Source organism: Thamnophis sirtalis, unplaced genomic scaffold (assembly GCF_051295495.1).
Source record: "Thamnophis sirtalis isolate CommonGarterSnake01/CBP01778 unplaced genomic scaffold, rThaSir2_p1.2 scaffold_15, whole genome shotgun sequence".
Taxonomy (NCBI): Eukaryota; Metazoa; Chordata; class Lepidosauria; order Squamata; family Natricidae; genus Thamnophis; species Thamnophis sirtalis.
Genome location: NW_028261395.1, coordinates 37,146,311 through 37,173,949, shown reverse-complemented (window position 1 = coordinate 37,173,949; position 27,639 = coordinate 37,146,311). Strand labels below are relative to the sequence as shown.

General features: G+C 47.1%; 1 protein-coding gene across 2 annotated transcripts; it reads right to left on the bottom strand.

Annotated features, from left to right (window-relative positions):
• MFN2 (mitofusin 2) lies at positions 1–27,506 on the bottom strand. Of its 2 annotated transcripts, none has more exons than XM_087702528.1 (19): positions 27,413–27,506; positions 25,525–25,605; positions 23,154–23,332; positions 21,498–21,633; positions 20,293–20,455; positions 19,775–19,899; positions 18,528–18,636; positions 16,487–16,594; positions 16,236–16,389; positions 15,827–15,894; positions 14,683–14,804; positions 13,697–13,823; positions 13,257–13,361; positions 9,764–9,866; positions 8,639–8,859; positions 8,226–8,381; positions 6,204–6,400; positions 4,571–4,705; positions 1–1,854 (listed from the first exon to the last, which is right to left on the bottom strand). In XM_087702528.1, exons 3-19 carry the CDS (start codon positions 23,326–23,328, stop codon positions 1,785–1,787), a joined length of 2,274 nt encoding a protein of 757 aa, XP_087558654.1. In that variant the 5' UTR covers positions 23,329–23,332; positions 25,525–25,605; positions 27,413–27,506; the 3' UTR covers positions 1–1,784. The 2 variants fall into 2 exon arrangements, with proteins under 2 accessions (XP_087558654.1, XP_087558655.1); XM_087702529.1 differs by having other exon boundaries at positions 16,251–16,389.
• Between the last annotated feature and the right edge of the window lie 133 nt (positions 27,507–27,639).

Genomic DNA, 27,639 nt, shown 5'->3' with positions numbered 1-27,639 from the left:
TCCATGTGTTCCTTTTTTAATTCCGTTTTGCGGTTATTAACAGCACTGATGCAGCTCGAAACAGGATCAGGTCAAAGTGAGTTAATAGCATCGTTATTCCCAAATCCTACAGCCCCCCCCCCCCAAAATAAAACAGAGAAAACACCATCAAGGAAGATTTTGAAGGCCTGGCTAGAAATTAAAATTAACACTAGCAGCATTAAAAACAAATGGTAAAGTGCATTTCTGGGGAAAACCTTGTTAACCCATAGCGTTTTTAGGGGGTCCACGCTTAACCGATCAATGGCCAAACCCCAAATTGTCAGATTCTCAAAAAATTGGCTGAGCTGGCCAGAAAGATAATGAAATGCCCCCCAACTGAGAACGGTGAGGAAAGGAGGGAGAACCCAGATCCCAATGGGAAGACACTTCAAAAATCACATGGAGGAGGCATGGCGGAGGCAGCTTGAAGATGGGTGGACTTCAACTCCCAGAATTCTCTAGCCAGCTGACTGAGAATTCTGGGAGTTGAAGTCCACACATCTTCCAAATGCCAAGATTGAAAGCCATGGTATTGGAGTGTCTTTCGGTCCCAAAATCCCCCCCAGAATAATCTCAACTGTGACCTCTGCACAGATTAGACTGGCACAAGCCTCTCCCAGTGCATGCCCCCTTCCAAAACTGATACCTCCTGAGTGGGCCCAGGAGGAAATCATATTATCTGCCGATGTAGGTGTATTTTGGAAACTGAATTTTGAAAAGGGATGGGGCTGGATTGAAAAGGGAGCAACGTCCTTATTTCTCTTCCTAAAACAAAATAATAATTGAAAGGTGCAAGAGACAATTGAAGAAGTTGTGAAAAGGTTCATAAACAAAGGAAGGGCAAAGGGGGGGGGGATATGGAGAATCAATCAAGAGGTCAAAAATCCATTACAGCTGATTAATTCTATCTATCCTCGCTTGAAGGAGACACAAAATGCCATTGTCTACATTTTTCTCTCGGAATCTTTTTCTTATATTTCATCCGTCTTAACTTCGTGCGTCACTCTCGGTCCACCTGCACACACCCCCTCTAATAAATTCATTCGTGTTTGAAATCAACTCGGTTAACTTCATAAGGACTAGCCCCTTTAGGAGGCTCCGTTTTAGGGCAAAAGCCACAGGGAAAGACACGGTGATCATAATCAGATCACAGAAATCTGAGGATCAGCACAGAACATTTAATCCACTCGCTACGTCACAAGCGCGTTAAGGAGAAGATGGGATTTCAAGGTCGAAGAAACCCAACCAAATATTGTTCCTTGCTTTCCAAAATTCAGAAGCCGAGCTCTGAAATTAGTCTAGGATGCACCAAACGTTTGTCCTATAAATTAGGATAAGATTTCCCTTCGGGAGGAACAGTCTCATTCATTTGTGGCAAGCAGGCATCAGGGTTAATTTCATTCCACACTCACTAAAAAAATAATAATATGCAAATTAAGTTGCTATTTCATCGAAAATGAGTCAAGAGATTAGATGCAGGGTTTGGGATACCCCAGCCTACTGTCGGGATTGTCAACGTTCTTCTTACTAAGCCAAAAACTGCTAAGATTGCAAGGGCTGGCTATGAGAATAGAAGCGCCCACGTGAGGAGAAAGGGAAACAGGTTTCAAAATTAACTGTGTGCATGGAAGGGACGGGCGCAAAGGGGAACGAGACTTCCAGTCCCCCCCCAAGTTCCCATCATCTGGAATTATTTTCCCAGTAGCGTGACTGGGAAGGAGAGGGAAACAGCCAGACTCCTGGTGGACTCCCATTTCGGTGGCTTATCTGCTCTGCTGCAAATATTGATGTGTGAACATGTTCAGCTCGCTGTCCAGCCACCCAGCTTTATTCCTGTAGGGGCAGAGAACCAAAGAAAGACCCATATTAGAAAAAAAAGAAATAACTTATCGCCTTTTAAATGCTAGGTTAAATCCATTCAAGACAGCTTTGCTTAAACTGAGCCGCAAAACCTGAGCATACCAAGTCATTATTAAAATTGAAAATGCCAGGAACCTTTTTCAAATATAGAATACTGCAGAACAGAATAGAGCTGGAAGGGACTTTGGAGGTCTTCTGGTCCAGCCCCCTGCTCAAGCAGGAGAACCTAGACCAGGGATGTGGGCGTGGCCAGGGTGGGCATGGCCAGCTCGATGTCACTCATGTTGGGGCGCCTGTGGCGGCCCGAGTGCTCTGCCAGTAAAAATGGGCTCCCAAGCTCCGTTTTTGGCAGCGGCAACCTCCTGCAACCCTCTGCCAGCAAAAACAAAACAGAGCTCGGGAGGGCCACGTACAACACTCCTGAGCTCCGTTTTTGTTGGCAGAGGCACTGCGGGCCAGTCCTTTGCCATTTCCAGGGCATCCCTGCAGGCCAGAACCAAGCACCCTGCAGGCCGGATCCAGCCCTTGGCCCTTGAGTTTGACACCCCTGCCCTATACCATATAAAGCAGGGGTCACCAACCTTTCGGACTTCAGGGACTACTAAATTCAAAATCCCGCGGACCACTGATATGATTTTTAAAAAAAAGATAAACAGTATTTGTGCAATTTTAAAAAAATGCAAATAATTTTTCTGTGGACCACCAAAATTTTCTCGCGGACCTCCAGTTGGTGACTACTGATATAAAGCATTTGTATTTTGATCCCTGTAGGAGAAGGCTTAAAAAAAAGCTTTCTAAAACAGGCACATTTCAAACTATGAACTTAATTATCCGTCAATTTGATTAGGCTTGAAACTATGTTGTCAAGGAATGGTTTGTTTTAGGACTATCGCCCTCCTCGATTTACTAATGTTTTTAAACGGGATTCTGGATTTAAACAATCTCAAATTAGGTTTGAAAAAGGAAGTGGCTGAAAGGTGACGTTCCCTCACAAAGAATGTCAGCGATGTTTTAATGTAACAAAATGTAATGCAAGAATAAATTTATGAATGTATGGGAACGCCCTGACAGAACAATGACAACAGAAAAAGATGAATACGTTTTTTTGTTCTTGCTGAGATCATCAAAAATGTGTTGGAAAGTAATGGATCTGATTTACAGGCAGAGTGCAAGACGATGCATCCATTTTATGTAAAGTTAATATTTGTCATGGCGGTTAAACTCAAAGCCCGGGGACCGGATCTGGCCCATAGGGTGCTTACATCTGGCCTGCGCGGCTGGCCTCAAAAGAGCAGCTTGCGGTGCCTCTGCTAGTGAAAATGGAGCTCAGGCGGGGGGGGGGGGAAGCATGGCGGTCCCTTTGGCTCCATTTTTGCTGGCAGAGGGCTGCAGGAGGTTGTCCAGGCTGAAAAAGGGGCGTGGGGGTTAGGCGGCCCCGACGGGCTCCATTTTCGCTGACAAGAGAGCTAATGAAACAAATGTTTCCCCTTTTGCATTTGAGCATGCAAGAAGGGCCAGGAAAGGAGAAAGGGAAAGACAATGAAAAAGAAGGAAAGATGGGAAGAGAGCAAGGAAGGAAAAATAAGAAGGAAAGGAAGAAGAAAGGAGAAGAGGGAAGGGAAAAGAAGAAAAGGGAAGGAAGGAAGGGAGGGAGGGAGGGATGGAGGGAGGGAGGTTGGTTATAATCAAGAGCCATAGTAGCGCAGTGGTTAGAGTGCACTACTGCAGGCTACTTTTGCTGACTGCCTGCAATTTGGCAGTTCGATTCTCACCAGGCTGAAGGTTGACTCAGCCTTCCGAGGTGGATCAAATGCGGACTCAGATTGTTGGGGGCAAGAGGCTGACTCTATAAACCACTTAGAGAAGGCTGGAAAGGCACACTGTGAAGCAGTATATAAGTCTAAGTGCTTATTGCTATCTTCCTTCCTTCTTTCCTTCCCTCCCTCCCTCCCTCCCTCCCTCCCAGTAGTTAGAATGTGGTATTGCAGGCTACCTCTGCCCAATACCAACAGTTCGATCCTAACCAGCTGTAGGTTGACTCAGCCTTCCATCCTTCCAAGGTGGTCAAATGAGGACCCAGATTGTTGGGGGCAAGAGTCTGACTCTGTACACCGCTTAGAGAGAACTGTAAAAGCACTGTGAAGCGGTCTATAAGTGCTATAGCTAATCCATCCATCCATCCATCCATCCATCCATCCATCCATCCATCCATCCATCCATCGTGAACAGTAGTTAGAATGCAGTACTGTAGGCTAACTCAGCCCACTGCCAGGAATTCAATCCTGACTCAATCCAGGTTGACTCAGCCTTCCATCCTTCCGAAGTGGGTCAAATGAGGACCCAGATTGTTGGGGGCAAGAGGCTGACTCTGTATATCGCTTAGAGAGGGCTGTAAAAGCACTGTGAAGCGGTATATAAGTCTAAGGGATATTGCTATGGTTATAATGAGAGTGAGGGAGGGTCTCAGGTCCTCAAGTCCTGCCTTAGCACCTGGTCACCACAGGTTCCCTGTGTCCCATGTCACGCCACCATGGCCATGCCCCCTGCCACCTACCCACTCACCCACCCACCCATCCCTGGCCTTCCGAGAACAAACACAACCCTGATGCAGCCCTCAATGAACTCCAGTTTGACACCCCTGGGCCCTGCCACCCAGCTGTTGGACAGAGATAAAAATGGCAACACTTACCTAAGTAACTTGGCTCTACTCTGTAAAGTATCCAAAATCTCAATCTTTTGATTCAGGCCTGCAATTTCTTTCTCTAGATCGTCTCTCGTCACGTCCACCTGCTGGCATAGTTGAGCGAAGGTTCCCGCCAGTTCCCTTTGACGAGATGTTTTTAAAGTGAAAAAGGAACAAAAAAAAGGGGGATAGTCAAAAAAAAAGTGAAAGGAGACAAGGCACTTACCTCAATGCGAGAAAAGCCTCTTTCTCCCTCCTATAAATCTAATGCAGGTAGTCCTCGAGTCACGACCACAACTGAGCCCCAACTTTACATTGCTAAGTGAAACATTTGTTGAAGTGAGTTTGCCTCATTTTACAACTTTTCTGGCCATGGTTGTTAAGGGAATCATTGCGCTTGTTAAGTCTTAAACACTGAGCCACCGCATCCCTAATATGAGTTTGTAAAGCAGATTAATTTTAATTCTTCTATCCGCAGAGTTGCGGTGTATGCTACCAATTTTTAAAAGCTTTTCCCACAAGCGACTTCTGATGCTCTTTCTACTCAGAGAAGGCCAACAGGGTTGGGTGTGCAGGCGGTCCTCGACTTACAACAACGATCAGCCTCCCCAAAGTTCTATTGCTAAGTGAGACGGCTGTTAAGCGAACTTTGCTCCATTTCACCACCTTTCTTGCCGTGGTTAAGTGAATCTCTGCAGATGCTAAGTCGGTCACAGACAAATAGTCACACAGCTGTTAGATGAACCTGGCTTCTCCATTGTGAAAGTCGCAAAAGGTGATTGTGTGATTTTGGGGACATTGCAACTGTCATAAATTATCAACTGGTTGCTAAGCATCCGAATTTTGATGCTGCGATGGTGATTTGACAAATGATTGTAAGTCACTTTTTTTCAGTGTTGTTGTTAATTTTGCTCAGTAAACGAACAGTTGTAGGTTGAGGACTGCCTGCATCCTACAAAATGCCAGCCTGGACCTCAGGCTGCATTGGCAAGAGCTGGACGCAGTGGGAGGGAGATGTTGTGGCCTGCCAGCGGCCAGCTGAGCTGGTAGCAGATTCGGACAGTGAGGAGGTTGGGGAGGAAGATGGGCCAGTCCTGGAGCCTGAAGAAGGCTCTGATGAGGGCTCTGCATCGGAGGCAGAGAGGAGGCCAGGGCCGTCTGACAGTTATCAGCTGTCTTCGTAGTCAGACATCAGTGAGGCAGATGAACAGCTGGAGCCTGTTCCCAATGTACGCAAGCGCAGAGCTGCCAGGAGAAGGGAACAGCTAAGGAACAAGGGCTGACTCAGGAGTAAAGGCAAAGGTGGACGGTGAATGGCCCCTCCCAAAGGGAATAAAGAGGAGCGAAAGGGGAGGGGAGTTTGTAGGAGACAATGAGTTCAATTCATTAGGGGGAAGATCTGTTCCTGACTTCTTGCCAAGTAATTGCTGCTACAGCATGGTGTTTGGAAGATATCGGCCTGCCAGTTCTCCAAGCCTGATCAAGGTCTGTAGTTGTGAAATCTGATAAAATGTTGTTGGCTGGGACTTTGCTGGAGAGGAATTCCCTTTAACCTAAATAAAAGAGGTTTTACTGGGACGAGAGGAGTCTGCTTTATGACCTTGGGAGGCCTAGGTCAGAACAGGAGGGCTTAACTCACTGCTGAACTTGGTGGCTGCAGTTGGAGCCGGTGTAGCTGACGATGAGCTGAAGCTTCTCCCCAGCGTAGTCCACAAACTGGCGCTTGAAGGCCCTCTCTTTCGCCTTTGTGGTCCAGGTGAGGCGCTCGTAGACGTACAGGAGTCCGTAGAGGCCCAGGGAAAGGGCGATCAGCCTCCAGCCCACCGCCTTCCAGACCTAGGGGTGGGGATGCAGAGAGAAAACTAGCTTGGCCTCAGAAAGAATGGCAGTTTTTAACGGAATGTGTCACATTGGCTCACTCTGAAAACACTTCGTCTCACAGCCGGACTCTCCACCCTGAAGCGAACCTGTCTGGGGGCCATCTTTGAGGTTTCAGGTGGGAGGGGGAGGTAAGTACTTAGCTAGGGTGTTGTAGTCAAAATAAAAAGTGTTCCTGTGGGAACCAAGGTCATTCCAACAGGTGACTGGGAGAGGAGGAGCAAAGTAACCAAGTAACTGGCCAGCACCTCGATTGGACCATGTGGCTAATAACTTGGAGATGAAGGAAAACTTTCTCTTTTAATTAGGTGGAAACCATGGGAACTTTCAGAGTCTGTTTTCACCAGCCTGTGCCAATATTACATATCCAATAAAAAACTGTTCTTTGAGAAATCTACCCGCTTCAGAGTTCTGTTTTCTATGGGTGCATTACTTGCAATGCTGACATTGACAAGAAGCAACAGGAAGGAAGGAATAGGAATGTAAGGGAGGTATTGGGGTGGGGTGGGGTGTCAAACGAACGTGAGAGCCAGCGTCTCAAGGTCGACTGCTGGGAAAGTCTAATAAGATGAAGAGCCCATTACCCAAACAAAAGGAATGTAATGGGATTGGAGGAAAGAAAATGGCTAGGGGAGGGCCAGGAGAAAAGGGAACATTTTAATTATGCTATTTGCACCTGAACCTGTTAGAACTGGTTTGGCTACTTCTGTATCCATGCCAGCTCAGTATCTTGTACTCTTTTGGAAAGTGAAAATGCCCCAGGAGTATTTTATTTGCTAAATGAACTGCAAGGGACGGTTGACAGAATAGAAGAGAATAACAGGGTGGGAAGGGACCTTGAATATCTCCTAGTAATGGCTGTCTGATCTCTTCTTAAGAGCTTCCAGTGTTGGAGCATTCACAACTTCTGGTGGCAATGCTTCCCACTGATTACCGTATTACTGAGTATAAGACGCACCCAGATTTTGAAGAGATAAATTTAAAAAAAAGTTTTTGCACTCTGCAGATCTCCCAAAAACGAGCCCATTTTTTTTGTCAAAAAAAGGGCATGCATAGCCTTTAGGAAGCTTATAGTGTGCTCCTGGGGCTGGGGGGGCGGGGGGGGAGGCAAAATTGAGAAAAAAATGGCCCATTTTTTGCTCATTTCTGCCCTCCCCATCCCCCAGGAGCACTCTATAAGCCTCCTAAAGGCTATGCACAGCCATTTTTGCAAAAGGGGCAGGGTTTTGAGACGCGAAAAATGCTGTATTTGGTGTATAAGACACAACCAGATTTCCACCCTCTTTTTTGAGGGAAAAAGGTGTGTCTTATACTCTGAAAAATATGGTAATTGTTCTCACTGTCAGAAATTTTCTCTTTAGTTCTAGGTTGTTTCTCTCCTTGATTTTTTAAAGAAACCTTTTAATTTTTTAAGGAAAGTTTTGCAGCATCCGACAAGCTATAAGGCATCTCCCCAATACCCCAAAGCTGTGGGAAAATGAGGTCCCAAATACACACCCTAAAATTACACTGATTGGTCCGTCTAGTGTTACCCTGTGGTAAGATGGGCGGCCAATAAATTGGATAAATAAAAATAATAAAAGAACAAAGGAGAGCACCTTGGAAAAAAACAGGAAAGATGCAAAAAACACAGAACTAGAGGGAGCTACGGACTACAGCACCCATTGTACTTAGCTAACTTTGGAATGGCTGAATTATGCTTCCACTTCCGCCTGGAAGAGCTGGAGAAGAAATCAGGAAGCTGGCCTCACTTCTTTTATTCGAACGCTCCCCAAAAACCTACCACTCCACCAATCACAAGGATGCCCATCGAAGTCCTGGATGTGAGGGAGGCCAGGCCGGTTACCATGGAGACCATCAGCTCCTCCTGAGTCAAGGACCCCTGTGGCATGGGGGGCAGGCTTGGGTTTGCCGGGGTCAGGGGCAACGGACGCTGGACCTGGTGGGCAAAGATTGGATGGTTAGGGGGCAGGAAAGACTGCTGTCTCCGGGGGGAATTCCAGCCTCCGGAATTCAGATTGAAGCAACAGAGGCCAGGGGAAAAGGACATAGGAGTGTAAAATTCCATGCCAGAAAAGGTCAGTTTGGAAGGATAACAAAGGCAGCACAGTTTAGCCTCCCTTGGTGGGTTTCGGGCAAAGCCGAGCCTCTAGGCGCAGGGGGAAACTATCTCGCGTTATCAAACCTCAGCCTCACCTGGTCGCCGTAGCCCATCAAGGCCCGGCGTGTGTTTTTGGGGCCCAGAAACCGGTTCACCAACATGGTCCAGCCGAGGGAGAAATGAAACTGGACGTCTTCCTGGAAGTCGGCACAGAGCTTGTCGCAATTCAGGTCGTAGCTGAGGGTGAAGCACTGCCTGGGGACCAGCAGCTCGATCTGCCCCCTCAGGGAAACGGGGAGGAGCGGCTTCAGCCCATCTGAAAGGCAGAGCGGTGAGGGAGATGACGCGGGGTGATGGTGGTGCTAGGATGACCCCGTGCTCTGCACCTCGGCACAACTTGGGGAGGAAAGAGAGCTACGTTCTGGGCCTGGGACTAGAGCAGGGGTCCCCAACCTTTCAGACCTCAGGTACCATTAAATTCATAATTTTAAATCCCACGGACCACTAACAGGATCTGCCTAATGACCGGTTGGCTGGCCGTGGCTAGGTGGTCAGGTGACTGGGTGGGCGTGGCCAACTCAATGTCACTCATGTTGAGGGGCGCCTTGCCAGCCTCTCCTCGCCTGCCCACCCACCGGGCTCCTTAGGGCCCCAACAGGAAGCGGTTGCTGGAGCTAAGCAGCTACCAGGAGAAAGAGTTGGCAAAACAGCTCAGTTCAAATTGGACCTGACCGAGAAGGAGGCTCAGCAGAAGCACCTCACTGAGGACTAGGAGCATAGGCTTCCCAAGCAGAGGGAAGGCCTGCGGGAGTGCAAGGCCAGGTACTGGCGCCTGGAGGCTCAGCGGGCTGAGATGGTCAGCCAGTTCCAGGCCATGATGCAGCCCCACTGGAACGAGGCCCTCCGGCTCTTCGCCACCAGCGGCTCTTCCCTCCAGCCTTCGCCCAAAGCCCCACACCAGGAAGCTGAAGCAGACCCCAAGTTGGGATTTCTGCCCCCCTGCGACCCACACAAACACACAAAAAGACCCCGAAGGGGGAGGCTCTCTGCAGCAACACAAGCGTTCATTGCACGTATCCGTTCCAGGGAGCATAGTTTGAGGACTCCTGATTTAGTGCAATGTCAAAAATGCAAATAATTTCCCCACGGACCACCAGTTGGTGACCGCTGGACTAGAGGACCTCCGTGGTCTCCTTCCCATCCTCCCAAGGGATGCTCACCAATCATTTCTTGCTGCATGATCTGCAAAGAGGAGGCAATGGAAGCAGAGCAGCGATCTGACATGTTTCGGCCCAGGCCTTCCTCAATGTGCCGATGTAACTCCTAGGAAAGGGGGGGAAAAAAACCCTGAGGGAATTCTGGGAGTTGAAGTCCATTTCTCTTAAAGTCCTTGGTGCTCTCCGAGTGTCAAGATTAGGGGGGGGGAAGGGGGAGGAAGCTGGGGAGACTCAAAATTACTTAAGAGTGCCCTCCAATAAGAGCCATTGGCTCCTTCAAGAGCAAGGAATGGAGTACATCATCACTCAACCCCTCCCAGACAGAGACGGTTGTCAAAGCAATTTATTTCAATGTAATGGGACGCGGTGGCTCAGGGGCTAAGACACTAAGTTTGTCAATTAGGAAGGTCGGCAGTTCGGGGGTTTGAATCCCTAGTGCCGAGTAACGGAGGGAGCTCCCGTGACTTGTCCCAGCTTCTGCACTTCGAAAGCACATAAAAAATGCAAGTAGAAAAACAGGAACCACTTTGGTGGGAAGGGAACAGCATTCTGTGTGCCTTCAGGCGTTGAGTCATGCTGGCCACGACCACGGAAATGTTCTTCGGACAGAGCTGGCTCTTCGGCTTTGAAACGGAGATGAGCACTGTCCCCTAGATTCGGGAATGACTGGCACATATGTGCAAGGGACACCTTTACCTAATTGGACAGGGGGAGATAACTAGGGGGAAGGAGAAAGGAAAAGGAGCTTTCAAGGGCAAAAACATTGGTTCCAGCTTTGCCTTCCCGTAACCACTTTGGCTTTTAGGAAAAGAATTAAAATGGAGTTAGGAGTCTTTCTTTCCTAGAAGGTCAAGCCTGGGCAGGCCCATCACTCAGTTTGTTTCCTTGCAGGCGTTTCATTCCCCAAACTGGGGAACCTCATCAGTGCTCGAATGGACCACCAGAAGGAAATCCCTCTCCCTTCTAGCACTGATGAGGTTACCTAGGTTGGCAATGAGATGTTTGCAAGTAAACTGCCAAGCTCCTGGGAGCTCACAGGCCTCCACTCTGCAAATACCCCTCCCTCCTACCACTGATAAGGTTACCTAGTTGGGTCATAAAAGGCCTGCAAGAAAACCGCCAAGCTCAGAGGTCACCTGGGATCTCAGTCTTCTCTTCCTCCTCCTTCTCCTCCACCCCCACTCCCTTCTAGCACTGATGATGTTACCTAGTTGGTTCATGAAACTCTTGCAAGAAAATGACAAGTTCAGAGAGCACCAAGGACCCTGTAGTTCTCCTCCTCTTCCTTCTTGTACATCCCAAACCTCCTAGCATGATGATGTTACCTAGTTAGGGTCATGAAATGTTTGCAAGGAACCCCCCCCCCCAGCTCAAGAGACCACCAAAGATCCCTCCTGTTGACCCTGAAATGCAAATATTTCTTTCCTTCCTTCAACGGTTCTTCCAATTCATTTTTTCCTTCTTTCCTTCCTTCCCTTTGGTACTAGCACTGATATTACCTAGTTGGGTCATGAAACATCTGCAACCCTGAGCTGCAAATATTTCCTTCCTTCCTCTATCCTTCCTTCCTTCCTGTCTCCCTCCTTCCTTCCCTTTCTTTTCTTTCCTCCCTCCCTTGGCTTTGATACTAGCGCTGATGAAGTTATCTAGTTGGGTCATGGAACACCTGCAAGAAAACAAGCAAGCTCAGAGAGCACCAAGGACCCCACAGTTCTCCTCCTTTTCTTCTTGCTCCTCCTCCTCCTCCTCTCCATAAACCCCCCTCCCTTCTAGCACTGATGACGTTCCTTAGTTGGGTCACAAAACGTCTGCAAGAAAACCACCCAGCTCAGACAGCACCAAGGACCCCACAGTTCTCCTCCTTTTCTCCTCCTCCTCCTCCTCCTCCTCCTCCTTTCCATAAACCCCACTCCCTTCTAGCACTGATGATGTTCCTTAGTTGGGTCACAAAACATCTGCAAGAAAACCACCCAGCTCAGAGGGCACCAAGGACCCCAAAGTTCTCCTCCTTTTCTTCCTCCTCCTCCTCTTCTTCTTCCTCCTCCTCCTCCTCTCCATAAACCCCACTCCCTTCTAGCACTGATGACATTCCTTAGTTGGGTCACAAAACGTCTGCAAGAAAACTACCCAGCTCAGAGGGCACCAAGGACCCCAAAGTTCTCTCCTCCTCTTCCTCCTCTCCATAAACCCCACCCATGTGCTCTACATGGGGCTGCCCTTGAGGAGCATCCGGCGACTTCAGCTAGTGCAGAACGCAGCCGCGCGAGTGATTGCGGGTGCACCTCGATTCACCCGCATAACACCTATCCTCCGCGAGCTGCGCTGGCTACCTGTCGATCTCCGGATGCGCTTCAAGGTGCTATTAATCACCCATAAAGCCCTACATGGCAGTGGATCTGGATACTTGAGAGACCGCCTTCTGCCAATTACCTCCCTGCGACCAATAAGATCCTATAGATTAGGCCTCCTCCGCATTCCATCGGCCAGCCAGTGTCGGCTGGCAACTACAAGGAGGAGGGCCTTCTCAGCAGTAGCCCCGACCCTTTGGAACGAGCTCCCCGTGGAGATTCGTACCCTCTCCACCGTCCAAGCCTTCCGCATAGCCTTGAAGAACTGGCTCGCCCGTCAGGCCTGGGGATAAGGATCCCTACCCCGCCCGAATGATGAATGTATGTTGCTTATTATTTTATTATATGTTGTTATCTTAATGTTGTATTCCCCCTTCCCTGGTTTTCTGTGAGCCGCCCTGAGTCCCCTCAGGGAAAAGGGCGGCCTACAAATGCTAATAAACCACTAAACCACTAAACCACTAAACCACCCCCTTCCAGCGCTATTGGGTTATGAAACATCTGCAAGAAAACCACCCAGCTCAGAGAGCACAAAGACCCCTCATATATCAACCCTGAGCTACAAATATTCATTCCCCTTTCTTGATGCCTCTTAAAATCATTGAGGTTACCGTGTTACCCAGCTTGACGGGTTTGGGGTTGAGAGAAGGAGATGGCAAAAGACTTCCTTAAAGGCCTTTCTTTGCCAAGGATTAAACTTCTGAATGTGGATTTTGCATCAAGGGGGACAAACCCACAGCGGGGCATCAGGCACCCAATGCTTCTCAGAGAATGATCCAGTTTGTGTTAAGTCACTTAAAGGTTCCCCTCGCACATATGTGCTAGTCGGCCCCGACACTAGAGGGCGATGCCATCTCCGTTTCAAAGCCGAAGAGCCAACGCTGTCCGAAGACATCTCAGTGGTCATGTGGCCGGCATGACTAAACGCCGAAGGCGCACGGAACGCTGTTCCCTTCCCACCAAAGATGGTCCCTATTTTTTCTACTTGCATTTCGAACTGCTAGGTTGGCAGAAGCTGGGACAAGTCACGGGAGCTCACTCGGTTATAGGGCGCTAGGGATTTGAACCGCTGAACTGCTGACCTTTCTGATCGACAAGCTCAGCGCCTTAGCCCCTGAGCCCCTGCGTCCCTATGTTAAGTGGCTTACATTCTTATAAACCTTCAGGACCACGGGGGAAGGGTGGAAATCCAGCTGAAAATCATCCACTAACACCGAGAGCTTCCTGATCTCTTCTGCCATGGCGTTGGAGACCTGGAAGGAAAATTGAGAATGGATGTTAACCGGGCTGAATTTCCTTTCCTTTTCAAGAAAGAAAAAAAAAACAACCTCTCTGCAATGCAAACACCCCGGTAAAATGGAGGAAAACCAAGTCTGCAAATGTTTCTCTTTTGAATCTCCAAGCCAGGGTGCTGAGTGTGGCAGAGACCGGCAATGATAAAGACGCTCTTGAATCCAGCTTTTTATTTTCTTTGTTGTCAGAAAGGCTCGCTCGGGTGATTTCTGCTGGGATCGTCTTTGCTCCAAAAGGAACCTGGCAGCATAAACTGGGCTTTGAATTCTGAGGAGTGGGGAGGGGGGGGGCTCACCTGGCGCTCAACCTCTTCCGTGATCTCCTTGATTTTCAACTTGTAGCTTTGAGTGAGCAGGTCCAGCTGTTTCTCGATGAATCCCAGGCGCTCGTGGCGGTCGTCCCACTTCTCCATGCAGTAAACCCTGCAAGACACAAGGAAGGAAGGAAGGAAGGAAGGAAGGAAGGAAGGAAGGAAGGAATAGAGAGGATGGTAGGAAGGGAAGGAGAATGGGAGGGAGCAAGGAAAAGAAGGGAATAGGGATGGAGAAATAGGGAGAGAGGGAAGGAAGAAGGAGAATTGGAGGGAGGAAAAATAAGAAGGGAGGGAATAGGGAGAGGGAGGAAGAGAAGGAAGGAGGAGAATGGGAGAGAGGAAGAAATAGGGAGGGAATAGGGAGGGTGGGAAGAAGGGAGAGAAGGAATGAATGAATAAGGAGGGTGGGAAGAAGGGGAGGGAAGTAAGGAATAGATAGGCAGGGAGGGAAGGAATAAAGAGGGGGAGGAGGAGAGGGAAAGAAGGAGGAAGAGAAGGAGGGAGGGAGGAATAGGGAAGGGGAAGGGAGAGAAGGAAGGAATAGGGAGGGAGGAATAGGGAGAGGGAAGGAAGGAAGGAATACGGAAGGGAGGGAAGGAAGAAGGAGAATTGGAGGGAGGAAGAAATAGGGAGGGAAGAAGGGAGAGAAGGAATGAATGAATAAGGAGGGTGGGAGGAAGGGGAGGGAAGGAAGGAAGGAATAGGTAGGCAGGGAGGGAAGGAATAAAGAAGGAGGGAGGAGGAGATGGAGTAGGAGTAGGAGGGAGGAAGGAATAGGGAGGGTGGGAGAGAGAGAAGGAAGGAATGAATAGGGAGGGAAGGAATGGGGGGGGGAGGGAGGGAGAAAAAAGGAAAGAGGAGACAAAATCACCAGGTTTCTAAACTAGCTGAACTCCTCCAAAGGCCTCCTTGCTCTGCTCTTCGATTTCAACTTTCACAAGTTCTCTAGGAAATCCCAAACAAGGCACCTCTGTTCCTGCGCGGCCACATGCACGGAATCCATGATGTGCCGGACCTCCTCCGCAATCTGCTTGGCTCGGACCGTGTGTTGCTCAAACTTGGTCTTGACGGCGGACTGCGAGATGCACTCCTGCAGGGAAGGCAAATCTCAGCTCTTCCGACCAAAAAACTCAGCATCCTTTCTTCTCCTTAAGCAGCAAGGCCATGAATCGATCCCCCTTGGGCTAATAATTATTATAGAAGGTTCCAGACCCTGAAAATTCCACCTGGGAAGCAGAGCATCCTTGAGGACTAGCGACTTAAATCACCGTCAAAACAGGCAAACTAGCAACTTAAATCACCATTAAAATAGGCAAACCCGAGATCTTTTAGGATTCTGCACTAGGGATCTGCTTCACAGGGTTGAACATTGCAGGGTGACCTGCTTAATTATATTATATTATTATATAATATTATTTGGTCCTAGAATCAGATCAATGGTTTTTGTAGTTCACAGATAAAGGTTTTATAGAAAAGAGTATACATAGATGGAACTATTAAGGTGCTCTGGATAATACTGTTCACACTGCCTGCTATTTGATTCTTCAAGGTGTGTGTGTGTCTCTATTATTACCTAGCTGGATACCCATGCTTTGCTACGAAACTATGTGATTGGGCTTGATAAATTGACACTTTATAGCATAAGAGCATGTTAATATAAGGCAACTGGCAGTTGGAACAGAGTCTTTTCAGGTGGGGAGGGGGAGTAGAATGTCTAACTCCTTAGCATCAGAGTGTGTTAATATTGTATAAGAAATACTAATGATCTGATGGTTATTTTTGAAAAATCCTTTCTTAGCGAGCACCTAGAAGCCAAGAGAAACATACACGCCAAATTTCAAGTTTGTAGGCTTTACAGTTCTGGAGATTTCGTGATGAGTGAGTGGGGTTTGGCTTATATATATATATACATATAAAAAAAAAATCCATTGCTTGCTAAAATATACAGGTCTTCTATAGAGCTATAGGCATACCCAGCCACGTAATATAAATTTTAACAACAGCACAATTGTTAAATCTCATGGGTAAATTAAGAAAATATGTCAGAAGTTACCACTGTGCTCCGAAAAGCGGGGAAACTCACAAACGTCAACGTCTTAATAATGCACTTGCCTCAAACCTCCGCTCAAAATTCTGGAATTCGAACATCCTCACTTGGAAACCCTCGGCCAGTGCCCCGCCTACAGAGAACACAAAACCCCAAGCACCATCAGATTTGAACAGCGAAATAGGCCCACGGTCCCCACCCCCAAGTTTCCAGTCCTCAGGGGTACCCAGGAAAACTTGAACAAGGCAGGAGCGACGCCAAGCATGATTTTTAAAGGAGGAAGGGGGTCGTGGATTTAGAAACAGGGAGAGCTTAGAGCAGTGTTTTTCAACCTCGGCAACTTTTAAGACTTGTGGACTTCGACTCCCAGGATTCCCCAGCCAGCTGTGCTGGCTGGGGAATCCTGGGAGTTGAAGTCCAGCTATCTTAAAAGTCTCCACGGTTGAGAAACACTGGTTTAAGAGGGTCTCTCACCTCCTTCGGGCATACCCTGAGCCTTCTGGATGCGGGCATTCAGGACCTCTTTCGCAGAGACAAAGAAAATGCGATCGCCAGCCTGGGCACGGTCCACCACGCCCAGCTCGTCCACCAGGAAGCTGGTGCAACGTTCCATATGCTGTCGGCGAACCTGCAGGAGAGGGCAGCAAAAAAGGGAGTTAGACAGGAAAGGCTGGTCTTCCTTCCGGGCTGCTCTCCCCATCCAGCCACACCGGAGGGAGCCTCACCTCCTCCATGTATTCCGGTTCGGAGGCCGAAGCGTCCCAGCGGTTATTTAAAATGAAAATGTTGGGCCGAGAGAGGCGAGCGTTGACTTTGTGGAAGAATTGCTTCTCCTGGATTGGCAGAAAAGGAACAACAACAATAACAAAAAAAACCTTCCATAAACATGATCATAAAATTAGCTCGGAAAAATCAGAATTGGAATAGAGCTGGAAGGGAATTTGAAGGTCTTCTAGCCCAGCCCCTTGCTCAAGCAGGAGATCCTATACCATTTCAGACAAGTGGCTCTCCAGTCTCTTCTTAAAAACCTTCAGCCAGGGAATGCCCATGGCTTCTGGTGGCAAGCTGTTCCACTGGTAAAATATTCTCACCGTTAGGAAGTTTCTCCTTAATTCTAAGTTGCTTCTCTCCTCGATTCATTCTCATCCATTGTTTTGTGTTTTGCTTGCTTTGGAAAATGAATTGAGCCCCCCCCCCCTTTCTTCTTTATGGCAGCCCCTCAAATACTGGAATACTGCTATTATGTCTCCCTTAGTCTTTTTTTCTCTAGACTAGCCGTACCCAATTCCTGCAACTGTTCATGTGTTGGTTTCCAGGCCTTTAATCATCTTCGCTGCTCTTCTTTGCACTTTTGACAAAGTCTCACAATTTTTTTTTTTTATAATATGGTGACCAAAACTGGATGCAGTATTCCAGGTGTGGCCTTACTTAGGATTTATAAAGTGGTACCAATACTTCACGGGATTTTGATTCTATGCCTCTGTTTATAGGATTGTATTCACTTTTTTGGCTACCACTGTACGTTGCTGGCTTAAAAAAAAGAATCATCTATTCAAGGGAGTCATCTATTCAATAACCCAACATTTCTGCCTCTTTCGAGCCACCCCACTCAGGTTTCTCGAGCAGGAGGAGTGTGGGGTCAATGGAGACCTAACTGTGCCTGCCAGGTATTTTTAGAAATAGGAGTTGCAAACTTAAGCTTTTGAAGAGGAGTGATGCAAAAAGTCCGAAAAATAAGCAAATCCACTCATTTCCTTTAAATTCACCAATGTGCAAAGACCAACTTTTTGTGCATTTCAGGAGCCTTGATGCTAACCCCAAGAGCATCTGTAAGTATCCTTAGAGCCGAGATGATGCTGTAGTTAGAGTGCAGTACTGCAGTACTACTTCTGCTGACTGCTAGCTGCAGTTTGGCAGCCTGAATCTCACCAGGCTCAAGGCTGACTCAGCCTTCCATCCTTCCGAGGTGGGTAAAATGAGGACCCAGATTATTGGGGGCAATAAGATGACTGCTTTAGAGAGGGCTGTAAAGCATTGTGAAGCAGTATATACCGCATTTTTCGGAGTATAAGACGCACTGGAGTATAAGACACAGCAAAGTTTTGAAGAGGAAAAAAAAAGTTTTTGCAAATCTCCCAAAAATAGCCCCTTTTTCACGAAAACGGCTTCGTTCCCCCGCCCCAAGGCATGAATAGCCTTTAAAGAGTTTGCAGGGTGCTCGGGGAGGGGCTGGGGGGGGGGGGGTAAAATGAGCAAAAACAGGCCATTTTTTGCTCATTTCTGCCCTACCCAGCCCCCAGTACCTTTCTACAAGCTTCCTAGAGGCTCTGCACGGCCATTTTGGTGAAAGGGGTGGTGGTGTGGGGGTTCGGGAGGCAAAAAATGCTGTTTTCAGTGTATAAGACTGACCCAGATTTTCAGCCTCTTTTTTGAGGGAAAAAGGTGCGTCTTATACTCTGAAAAATACGGTAAGTCTAAAGTGCTATTGCTTTCTTCCTCCCTCCCTCCCAGTGGTTAGAATGCGGTACTGCAGTCTAACTCTGCAAAATACCAACAGTTTGATCCTGAGCGGCTACAGGTTGACTCGGATCTTCCATCCTTCTGAGGTGAGTAAAATGAGGACCCAGATTGTTGGGAGCAAGAGGTTTGACTCTGTCAATCGCTTAGACAAGAGTCTGTAAAGCACTATAAAGCAGTATATAAGCTTCAGTGCCATTGCTGTAGAGAAAAACAAAGGCAGGCAATGAAAGGGACCAACGTTTTTACCGTCTGCATCAGCGTCGACTCGGAGTTGGCCACCAACACAAAGACATCGGCATCCAAGCAGAATTTATCAATCCAGCTATCCAACTCGGTGGTGACGTCAATTCCGGGGCTTAACACAGAACAAGAAAGAGAGAAATGACGTCATAATTTACACACTGAAATGGTGTTCTCTTTTCCAACACCTCCCCGTCCTGTAGGAGCTTTACATTTTGATTTTAGTTGTTAAAATAGAGGCAGTCCTCGACTTACAACGGTGCATTTACTGACTGTTCAAAGTTAAAAAGGGACTTGTCACCTTTTTACACACGACCGTCCCAGCATCCCTGCGGTTACATGATCAAAATTCAGACACTTGGCAACTGACTCCTATTTATGACGATTGCAGATGGTGTCGCAGGGTCACCTGATTTCCCCCTTTTGCAATTTTCTGATAAGCCAAGTCAAGGGGGTTACTAACAATGGTTACTTGACAACTGCAGGGATTCACTTAAACAACTGTAGCATAAAAGGTCGTAAAATGGAGCAAAACTCGCTGAACAAATGTCTCACTTGAGAACATAACTTGTGGGCTCAATTGTGGTCATAAGTCAAGGACTCCCGGCAAGAACTGACATGATTTACACACTGAAATGATTCCAACATTTCCCCCATCCTGTATGAGTTTTAAACTTAAACTTTGCTTTCCTATTCTAAAAGTTTAGATCAGAAGTGCTATGATGGATTAATAATAAAAAAATCCCTCCTTCCAGTTAAGGTTCCCCTCGCACATATGTGCTATTCGTTCCTGACTCTAGGGGGCGGTGCTCATCTCTGTTTCTAAGCCGAAGAGCCAGCGCTGTCCGAAGACGTCTCCGTGGTCATGTGGCCCGCATGGCTCAACACCGAAGACACACGGAACGCTGTTACCTTCCCACCAAAGGTGGTCCCTATTTTTCTACTTGCATCTTTACATGCTTTCAAACTGTTAAGTTGGCAGAAGTTGGGACAAGTCATGGGAGCTCACATCGTTATGCGGCGCTAGGGATTCGAACCACTGACCTTTCTGATTGACAAGCTCATGTCTTAGCCACTGAGCCACCTTAAGTTTTTTTTTTTATAGACCCCAGTAAAAGTCCACCCACCTCACATTTATTCACATGATAAAGGCACATCAGCTACAATCTTGTAAGAGCTTGCAATTTTCCTGGCCGGGGGTAAGAGAGGGAAGGTTTTAATTTGGGGGCGGGGGGGGGGGAACAGCCACTCACCTGTCCATCAAAACAAGATCATCCTTGAGCAAAGGGCACTTGGAATTCGGCCACATGACGCTGACCAGACCCCCGGCCGTTAGCAATTCATCTTGGTGGAGGGCGTGAGCCAGCTGGTTTACCGTCTGATGCATGAAAAGGAAGGCAGGCAGGCCGAGAAAATAATTACAAAGATGTTTCAAAAATTCAAGAATTTAATAATAATCCACTGGAGAAGGTAAGTAATGGTGGGATTAAAAAAAAAAACTAGTTTTGAAGTAATCGGCCACCTACACCACTATTTATTCAAGGACTCCCCAACCGTGGCAACTTTCAGACTCATGGACTTCAACTCCCAGCATTCCCCAGGCTGCCTGGGGAATGCTGGGAGTTGAAGTTCACGAGTCTTAAAGTTGCCAAGATTGTGGAGTCCTGATTATGTCGACCAACACCCTCCGGCAGCTGTACATGTTCACAGAATAGAATTCCTCTCCAAGCTTCTCTGATCCTCAATTTTTGGGGTTGTTCCCCCATTGTACCTTGACGCTCTTCTTCTCTTCGGACCCTTCGGTGAGCAGGAAGGCGTCCTGGCCGTCCGTCCCCTCCACTCTCAGGAAGCAGTTGGTGGTGTGGCCGATCCCAGAGGGAAGGACTTTATCCCACAGCATGGCGTTAATCACAGTACTTTTCCCATTACTCGTCCTAAAAATATGCAAAACACAAAAGAGAGCCACTTCCTCCCATTTTATTCCTCACAACAACCTTGCAAGGTAGCGGATTTCTAGAGGCAGGGATTTCTCAAGAGCCTCGCAGGGACCGCTGTGGGGACTGCACAGGGTTCTGAACTCGGGTCATCGCTGCAGTTGAAACAATTTACGGAAAACTTTTAAGCTGGAAATGTTCCAGCAAGCTTTGCAGGATGGACTCAGAATGATGGGTGATGTAGCCCAGTCCATTTGGAGAGCCTCCGATTCAAGCAAAGCTTCCCCCCCCTTTTGTTATAAAGTTTTGGTTTTTTTTTCATTTTCATAACATATAATCACATAGCCATCATATTGCATTATTAAATGTTTACGGTTCACCGACAAATGCGCATCGACAAAAGTGTGCCACAGAAAAAAATGCGAAAACAACGGTAACGTTAACCCTAACCCTAACCCTAACCTAAAAACCCTAATCGTGCTTTAGTGGGTGCGGTTTTGTTGGCGCGGTTTTGTTGGTGCGCTTTCAACGTCACCGTTTTGTCGTGGTGGTTTTGTCGGTGCCCATTTGTCAGGCGTGCATTTGTCAGGTCATGAATGTTTACATTTATTCATCTTACCAAATTCCCAAAAACAATTATTGGCTGTTCTGCTCTCCATACACCATATTTGTACCTTCTTCTCCCTCTCTACTCCTCCTCCCTACCTCCTTTCTTCCCTCTGTCATCCTTCCCTTCTCTACTTCCCCTTCCTTTCTCCTTCTCCTCTCTCCCCTTTCCACTCCTCCTTTCTCTCCTCCTCTTCCCTCCCCCCTTGCCCTCTCTCCTATCCCTCTCTTCTTCCCTCTCTCTCCTCTATTTCCCACTCTTCATCTCATTTACCTGGTGCACTTCAACTTCTGAGCAAGCTCCATTTTACGTTGATGGTATTTATAATTCATTTTCAATATACATATTTGATTTTAGCATGTATTCTCTTTTTTAAAAAAAAATAGAACAACAAAGAATACATAGAAGCTTTTCTAATACCAGCAACTGACTCACCGCCCAAAGAAAGCCACCTTCATGTGTCGCCTTGCCAGCACTTCGCTGATCCCGCTGACCTTGAACAGGTAGCCCTTGACCTCTGACACCTGCTCTTCCGTGGTGACAGGGTCAAGCTCACCATTCTTGTGTATTTCTGGGGGGAAAAGGGTATATATATATATATATATATATATATCACATGTGGGAGGCGAGTGGTTTGAACGCTGCAATCTCCACTTCCAGACAGATCTTATAGAAGAAATGCAGAAAAAGGACTTTCATGAAGATTTTCCCCAGCAAAAAAAGAGGTCAAGCTAAAAAAAAAAAGAGAATGGGAAAAACTCTCTGCCTGCTGTGGAATTACAAGTCCCAGCATCCCCCTGCATTGCCTCGATTGGTTAAAGTTGCCACAATCAAACCATGCAGAAAACCTTGACCAAAATCTAGCTGGCTCAGCACACCAGTATGGAGGATGGCAAGACTGGAGGTGGACTAAATTTAGGAAAGAAAGGTAGAACTTGAGAAATGTGGATAACAGAGAGATGGATAACTGATTCAACTCTTTCCTTCCTTGTGTTGTTTGTTCCCTCGCAGCCCAATTTGGGATTATAAGCCCCTTTGGGTAGGGACTTCTATTTGCTACCAATAAAGGAGAACATCTGTAGCTCAGGGTTGAAATGAGGGGTCCTTGGTGCTCTCTGAGCTTGTTTGTTTTCTTGCATTAGCACTGATGTCACCTAATTAGGGTAATGAGATGTCTGTAAGAAAACAAGCAAGTTCAGAGAGCACCAAGGACCCCTCACTTGTATTTGCATCCATATAGCAATAGCAATAGCAGTTAGACTTATATACCGCTTCATAGGGCTTTCAGTCCTCTCTAAGCGGTTTACAGAGTCAGCATATTGCCCCCAACAATCTGGGTCCTCATTTTTACCCACCTCGGAAGGATGGAAGGCTGAGTCAACCCTGAGCCAGTGAGATTTGAACAGCCGAACTGCAGAACTGCAGTCAGCTGAAGCAGCCTGACTGCGCCACCTCGGCTCTATAGCAGGCAGTATTACATAAACAAGAACATAAACCAAATACCTTCATTTCTATTTGGAAACCACTTCTGGATTTTGTGCTTGAGGTGGGGAAAAAATGAAACTTTGAATTTGAGTTTTACAAATTCGATAGATTTGTTGTTATAGAAATGGCTAGTTTCTATTATTATGAAAATGTAAAAAGTTGAGGGTAGATCTTAATGCCTTATTTTACTGCACCAAAGGAGTTGGAAATCAATGCCTTTTTTTTTCTTTTTCCCTTGCTTTCCCCCACTATCCACTTCCCTTTCTCCTTTCCCAATTCCCCCAATATTTGCTTTTGTATTTTCTTTGTATGTCATATTATAAATTAATAAACCTATTTGAAGAAAATAAATCCTGGAAATGGCTAACCAATAAGCGCCATCAAGACAACAAGGATAGTTTTAAAAAAAAAAACCAACACAAAAGAACTGAGCCAAAAGTCAGAAACAAAGAAATCAGAAGTGCAGAGGGCCCCGGATTCCAATCCTACTCTCAAGGTAGCCAAATAATTCTTTTAAAGAGATGTTCCTGCTTCTGGTCTTCTTGATTTGCAGGCACTCACCCACTCGTGTGCACAAGTCAGCAAGCTGTGAGAAACTTAACTCACCCTCCAGAAACACGGAGCTCTCCTGGATGTAAGCTGCCAACTGTTCAAAGATGCCATTTATTTTTTTCTTGGCAGTGACAAAATGCTTAAGGGGGGAGGCACTGACGTCCGCCATATGTCTCTTGTCCTTTTTGCTAGTGATGATGGACTTGGAGCGAAGGAACAGCAGGGACATTGTGCTAGAAGGGGGGGAAAAATGCATGGATTATGCGCAAGGAAAGAGGAAAAAGGATTACCGTATTTTTCAGAGTATAAGACGCACCTTAGTTTTGGGAGAGGAAAATGGAGAGAGGGGGAAATTCTGCCTACCAGGTATTCATCTGGCTAGTCCTTAGCCTGGTCAGCTTCAGCACATTAGTTCGCTCGCTGGTTTTGTGGTTGGGGGTGGTGGAGGGAGGGAGCTGATTGTCAGAGGGAGCCTCAGTGACTAAAGCAGACAAAGCAGGGAAGGGGTAAGAGAAGGCAGCAGCTGTTGCCATTTTGGACACCGGGTGTCGAGCATTTGGAGGCTGAAAACGCAACGCGTGGAACCCAAAAACACAAGCCATTGTTGTTGTTGGCAATCTCTGCAGCCAGGAAGAGGACGCGCGGAGGCCAAAGGGTAGGGGCCAGCGGGTGGGTGGGGCTACATTAGGAGTATAAGACGCACCCAAATTTTCAGCCTCTTTTAGGAGGGAAAAAAGTGTGTCTTATACTCTGAAAAATACGGTAGTTTACAACGTAGCATTTATGCCAGTAAATGCTCCAGGTAAACAAGCAGCCATATTAGTCCCCTACTACCAAGGTCTGGTTCTCGCCGCATGCTAAAGTAATCACTCTATTTTCTACAACACGCTTAAATCCCAGGCAAATGCCAAATCTCCTAACTCCATTAAAGAGGTCATGGAAAAGTTGTACGTTATGAACTGAAGAGATTTCCCAAACGGAAGGAGCAAAAAAAGGCTGGCTTTCTGAGAGAACGCTAAAAGGAAGCAGATATTTATTTTTAACTAGCTGATAACCCGGCGTTGCCCGGGTATTTATTTATAGGGAGAAAATGTCTGGACTAAACGTAATGTCTAATGTTGGATTTTCCCCCTTACCAGAGGGAGCCCCCCCTTGTGGACTACTGTGAAGCCGTTACCATGGCAACTCCATGTGCTGCACAGTAGAAGCCATTTTAAGGCACAATGGGCTGTATCATTACAGAACACACACCATAAGGGGTGTTAGGGGTGCCTTACCCCCACAGTATTTGTTTCCAGAGAGTAAGTCATTTGGGTACCAAGTTTGGTTGAAACTGCTGGAGGCATTTCAGAGTTATGCTGGAACACACCCACACCCACACATCTATATATACCGTATTTTTCAGAGTATAAGACACTCCGAAGTATAAGAGGCACCTAGATTTTGGGGAGGAAAACAAGGGGGAAAAATCTGCCTCTGCCTCCCAGCAATTTGCCTCTTTGCAACAAACAGCAAATAGTACAAACAATATACACTGTTTGTGGTGTATTTCTGTGCAAGTGTGCCTGATCCATAGAAATAGCAAAGAATTGGAGAAATGTATATTATGGCAGTATATTGATGCCAGAATTTTTTCTTAAATGTAGTCACATAACTCCTCTCAATTATTTAAATAGATCTATTCCAAACATTACTAAGTCGGGGTCTAATTAAACAACAGGACACTTATATTTCAGACTATACTTGTACAGAAGCTGTTAAAATTGATGTGGCTTTCGGGAAGTATAATATTTTTTGCTATTTAAAAGAAAATACAATAGCCCTGGGGTCTCTTCAGATCAAGCATTTATTTTAAAAAGCTTCTTCATTTTGTTAAGCTGTCTAGAACAATAATAAAGCAGTTTTTAAAAAAATAAGTCTAATAACTTGAAGATTCTATAGGCATTTATAGTTATTGACTTATCTCCTTGCAGAAAAGAGCCTGATTAGCACAAGAAAAAAAATCTGTCTCTGCTTCCCAGCAATTTGCCTGGTGGAGTAAATAGCAAGTTTCACTTTCAATTTCAGCACCCGCCTCCCAAACATCAGCTGTTCCAGGCTGCAGGGATTGCCATGGCATATTGCCACCTCCACAAGCCCCCTTTCCCCGTTTGCTGCAAAGAGGTAAACTGCTAGGAGGCAGAGGCCAAAGGGTGGGGGGCTGGCAGGTGAGTGGGGCTACATTCAGTGTATGACACACCCAAACTTTCACCCTCTTTTAGGGAGGAAAAAGGTGTGTCTTATTCTCTGACGGTATATATAGATTGCTCTGAAAACTCTAGGCCTTTCTTGCCAAAATTACCCTGTGGAGGATTGGAGTCATTAGCAGAACCCAAAGCAGAGTCAAATCAGTTCCAATTCTGAAATGCCTCTCTAATGCACTTACTATTAAGATGCAAGCAGGAGTTTTCATAAGTGAAGCATGGTTACCATCTTCTTTCCTGAGCTGGAAAGGGCAAGCAGTGGTCTAAGGAAAGGAAAATAGACAAGATTAGAAAGTGCAGGTGGTGAAATCTGACTTGAAATCGACCAGGAACAAACAAGTGGCCATCAATCACTCTAATATAAAACACTTTTTAGGTTTCTTCTTCGTAGAATGTATATTTTCGAATTACAAGACACCTATAAAGAGAAGTTTATAGGCAAGTTCCCCACCATTTTCCCCTCTGACAACATTTTCCACCGTTGAATCAACCAGTTTAGGAGAGGCTTCTCTGCCTCTGAAATACTCCATCAGGCACTGCCTGGGGGTGGGGGTCCCTCAAGCACAGCCCAGGGATGTGTGGAAGTCCATCATACACTGCCTGGGGAGTGCTAGAGTCCATCATGAACTGCCCAGGGATATGGAGGTCCATCATGCACTGCCCAGGTGTTGTCCCCAATTCGGGTCTGAGCCTGGTGGCGAAGCCAATGATGGATGCCAGACACGAGGTGCAAGTTTTCTGACTGCTTTTTATTGGAGTACTCCAAGGAAAAGGGTTCCTGGTCAAAAGTCCAAGAACCAAGAACAAAGGATTAAGAAAGCTTTATACATTTTCACTAAAGGAGAAGGCGGGACAAGGTGAAATAATAAGAAATATCCTCTAATAAACTTTTTAGCAATAATTCTACAATTTGTTCTATTGGTCTATAACTGTCCCATTCCTAAGCCTAGGCTAATTAATGTTCCAGGATTTATCTAATACACATTTCATTTGCTGCCGGCCATCTCTATTCCTAACTTTTAGCTGAGGTCTGCAAATTGTCTAATCCTTGTTAGTTTTATCAACTTTCTAACTACCCATAATTGCTACAAGCTTTATACATGCATATTTCCTGTTGAAAAGCATTCTTTGTTCTTGTGAGACAGACCCACACACCCCAATTAGCGTCTTCCAGGTTTACTTTCAAGTGTGGGCCATGACCTTGCTTCAGCAGCCAGCCATCACAGGAGTGTGTGTGGAAGTCCATCATACACCACTTGGGAAATGCTGGAGGTCCATCATGCACCACCCAGGGGAATGCTAGAGCTCCATCATGCATTGCCCAGGGAAGTGTGTGGAGGTCCATCATGCACTGTCTAGGAGAGTGTGTGTGGTAGTCCATCATACACTGCCTGTAGAATGCTGGAGGTCCATCATGCACTGCCCAGGGAAGTGTGTGGAGCTCCACCATGCACTGCACTGCACTGCACTGCCAGGAGTGTGTGTAGAGGTCTATAATGCACTGCCCGGGGGAGTGTGCGGAGGTCCATCATGCACTGCCTGGAGAATGCTGGAGGTCCATCATGCTCTGCCCAGGGGAATGCTAGAGCTCCATCATGCATTACCCAGGGAAGCTTGTGGAACTCCATCATCCCCTGCCCTGCCAGGGGTGTGTAGAGGTCTATAATGCACTGCCCAGGGGAATGCTAGGAGTTCCATCATGCACTGCCTCACCCCACTAGCTCCTCCCCCTTTCTGTCACAAGCCCCACCCACCCCAAATCACCCCAAAACCAAAAACTCCTTTGGCCAGGCGCGTCACCCTGCAACTTGCTTCCGAGCCGTCACCTGGGTGCATACGTGCACTGTAGACACGCACCCAGACACGCGTCTTCCTTGCAGATGTCACAGCGGCCCCGCTTGGCTCTCACGGGGCAAAAGGGCGTGGGGTAGAGGGCCCTTAAACAAAGCCCAGCCTTCTCCCCGACCACCCCTCTCTAATTCCCGAAGGAAGGCCGAAATAACCCCCCTCCCAGAAGCCGTGCGTAACGTGTACACCCGCCGACACGCGTCCCAGCCCCTCACGCCTCACCTTCACCTGCCTTCTGCCTCAGCCGCTCGCCTGAAGCGCGACGGGAAACGTCAGAGGGCGCGACGGGAGGTGACGTCACGTCTGTCGCGACGGCCCCGCCCCGCTGCCTCCTGGGAATTAAAGTCCGGCAGTTGTTTATATTCGTTTCCTGCCCTCCCTCTTTTATAATTTGGGGACGAAGGAAAAGACTAAGGAAACGGCACGGGAGATTGTTTTGGAAGGCCATG

Bases quoted from the DNA above. Each gene is read 5' to 3' on its own strand.
- MFN2 (XM_087702528.1), bottom strand. From the start codon at position 23,328: ATGTCCCTGCTGTTCCTTCGCTCCAAGTCCATCATCACTAGCAAAAAG. The intron at 19,900-20,292 runs GTACAATGGGGG...TTCATGCATCAG, and splicing joins AAGAGAAGAAGAGCGTCAAG to ACGGTAAACCAGCTGGCTCA. The intron at 6,401-8,225 runs GTAGGTTTTTGG...CCCCACCCCTAG, and splicing joins TCCTTGTGATTGGTGGAGTG to GTCTGGAAGGCGGTGGGCTG.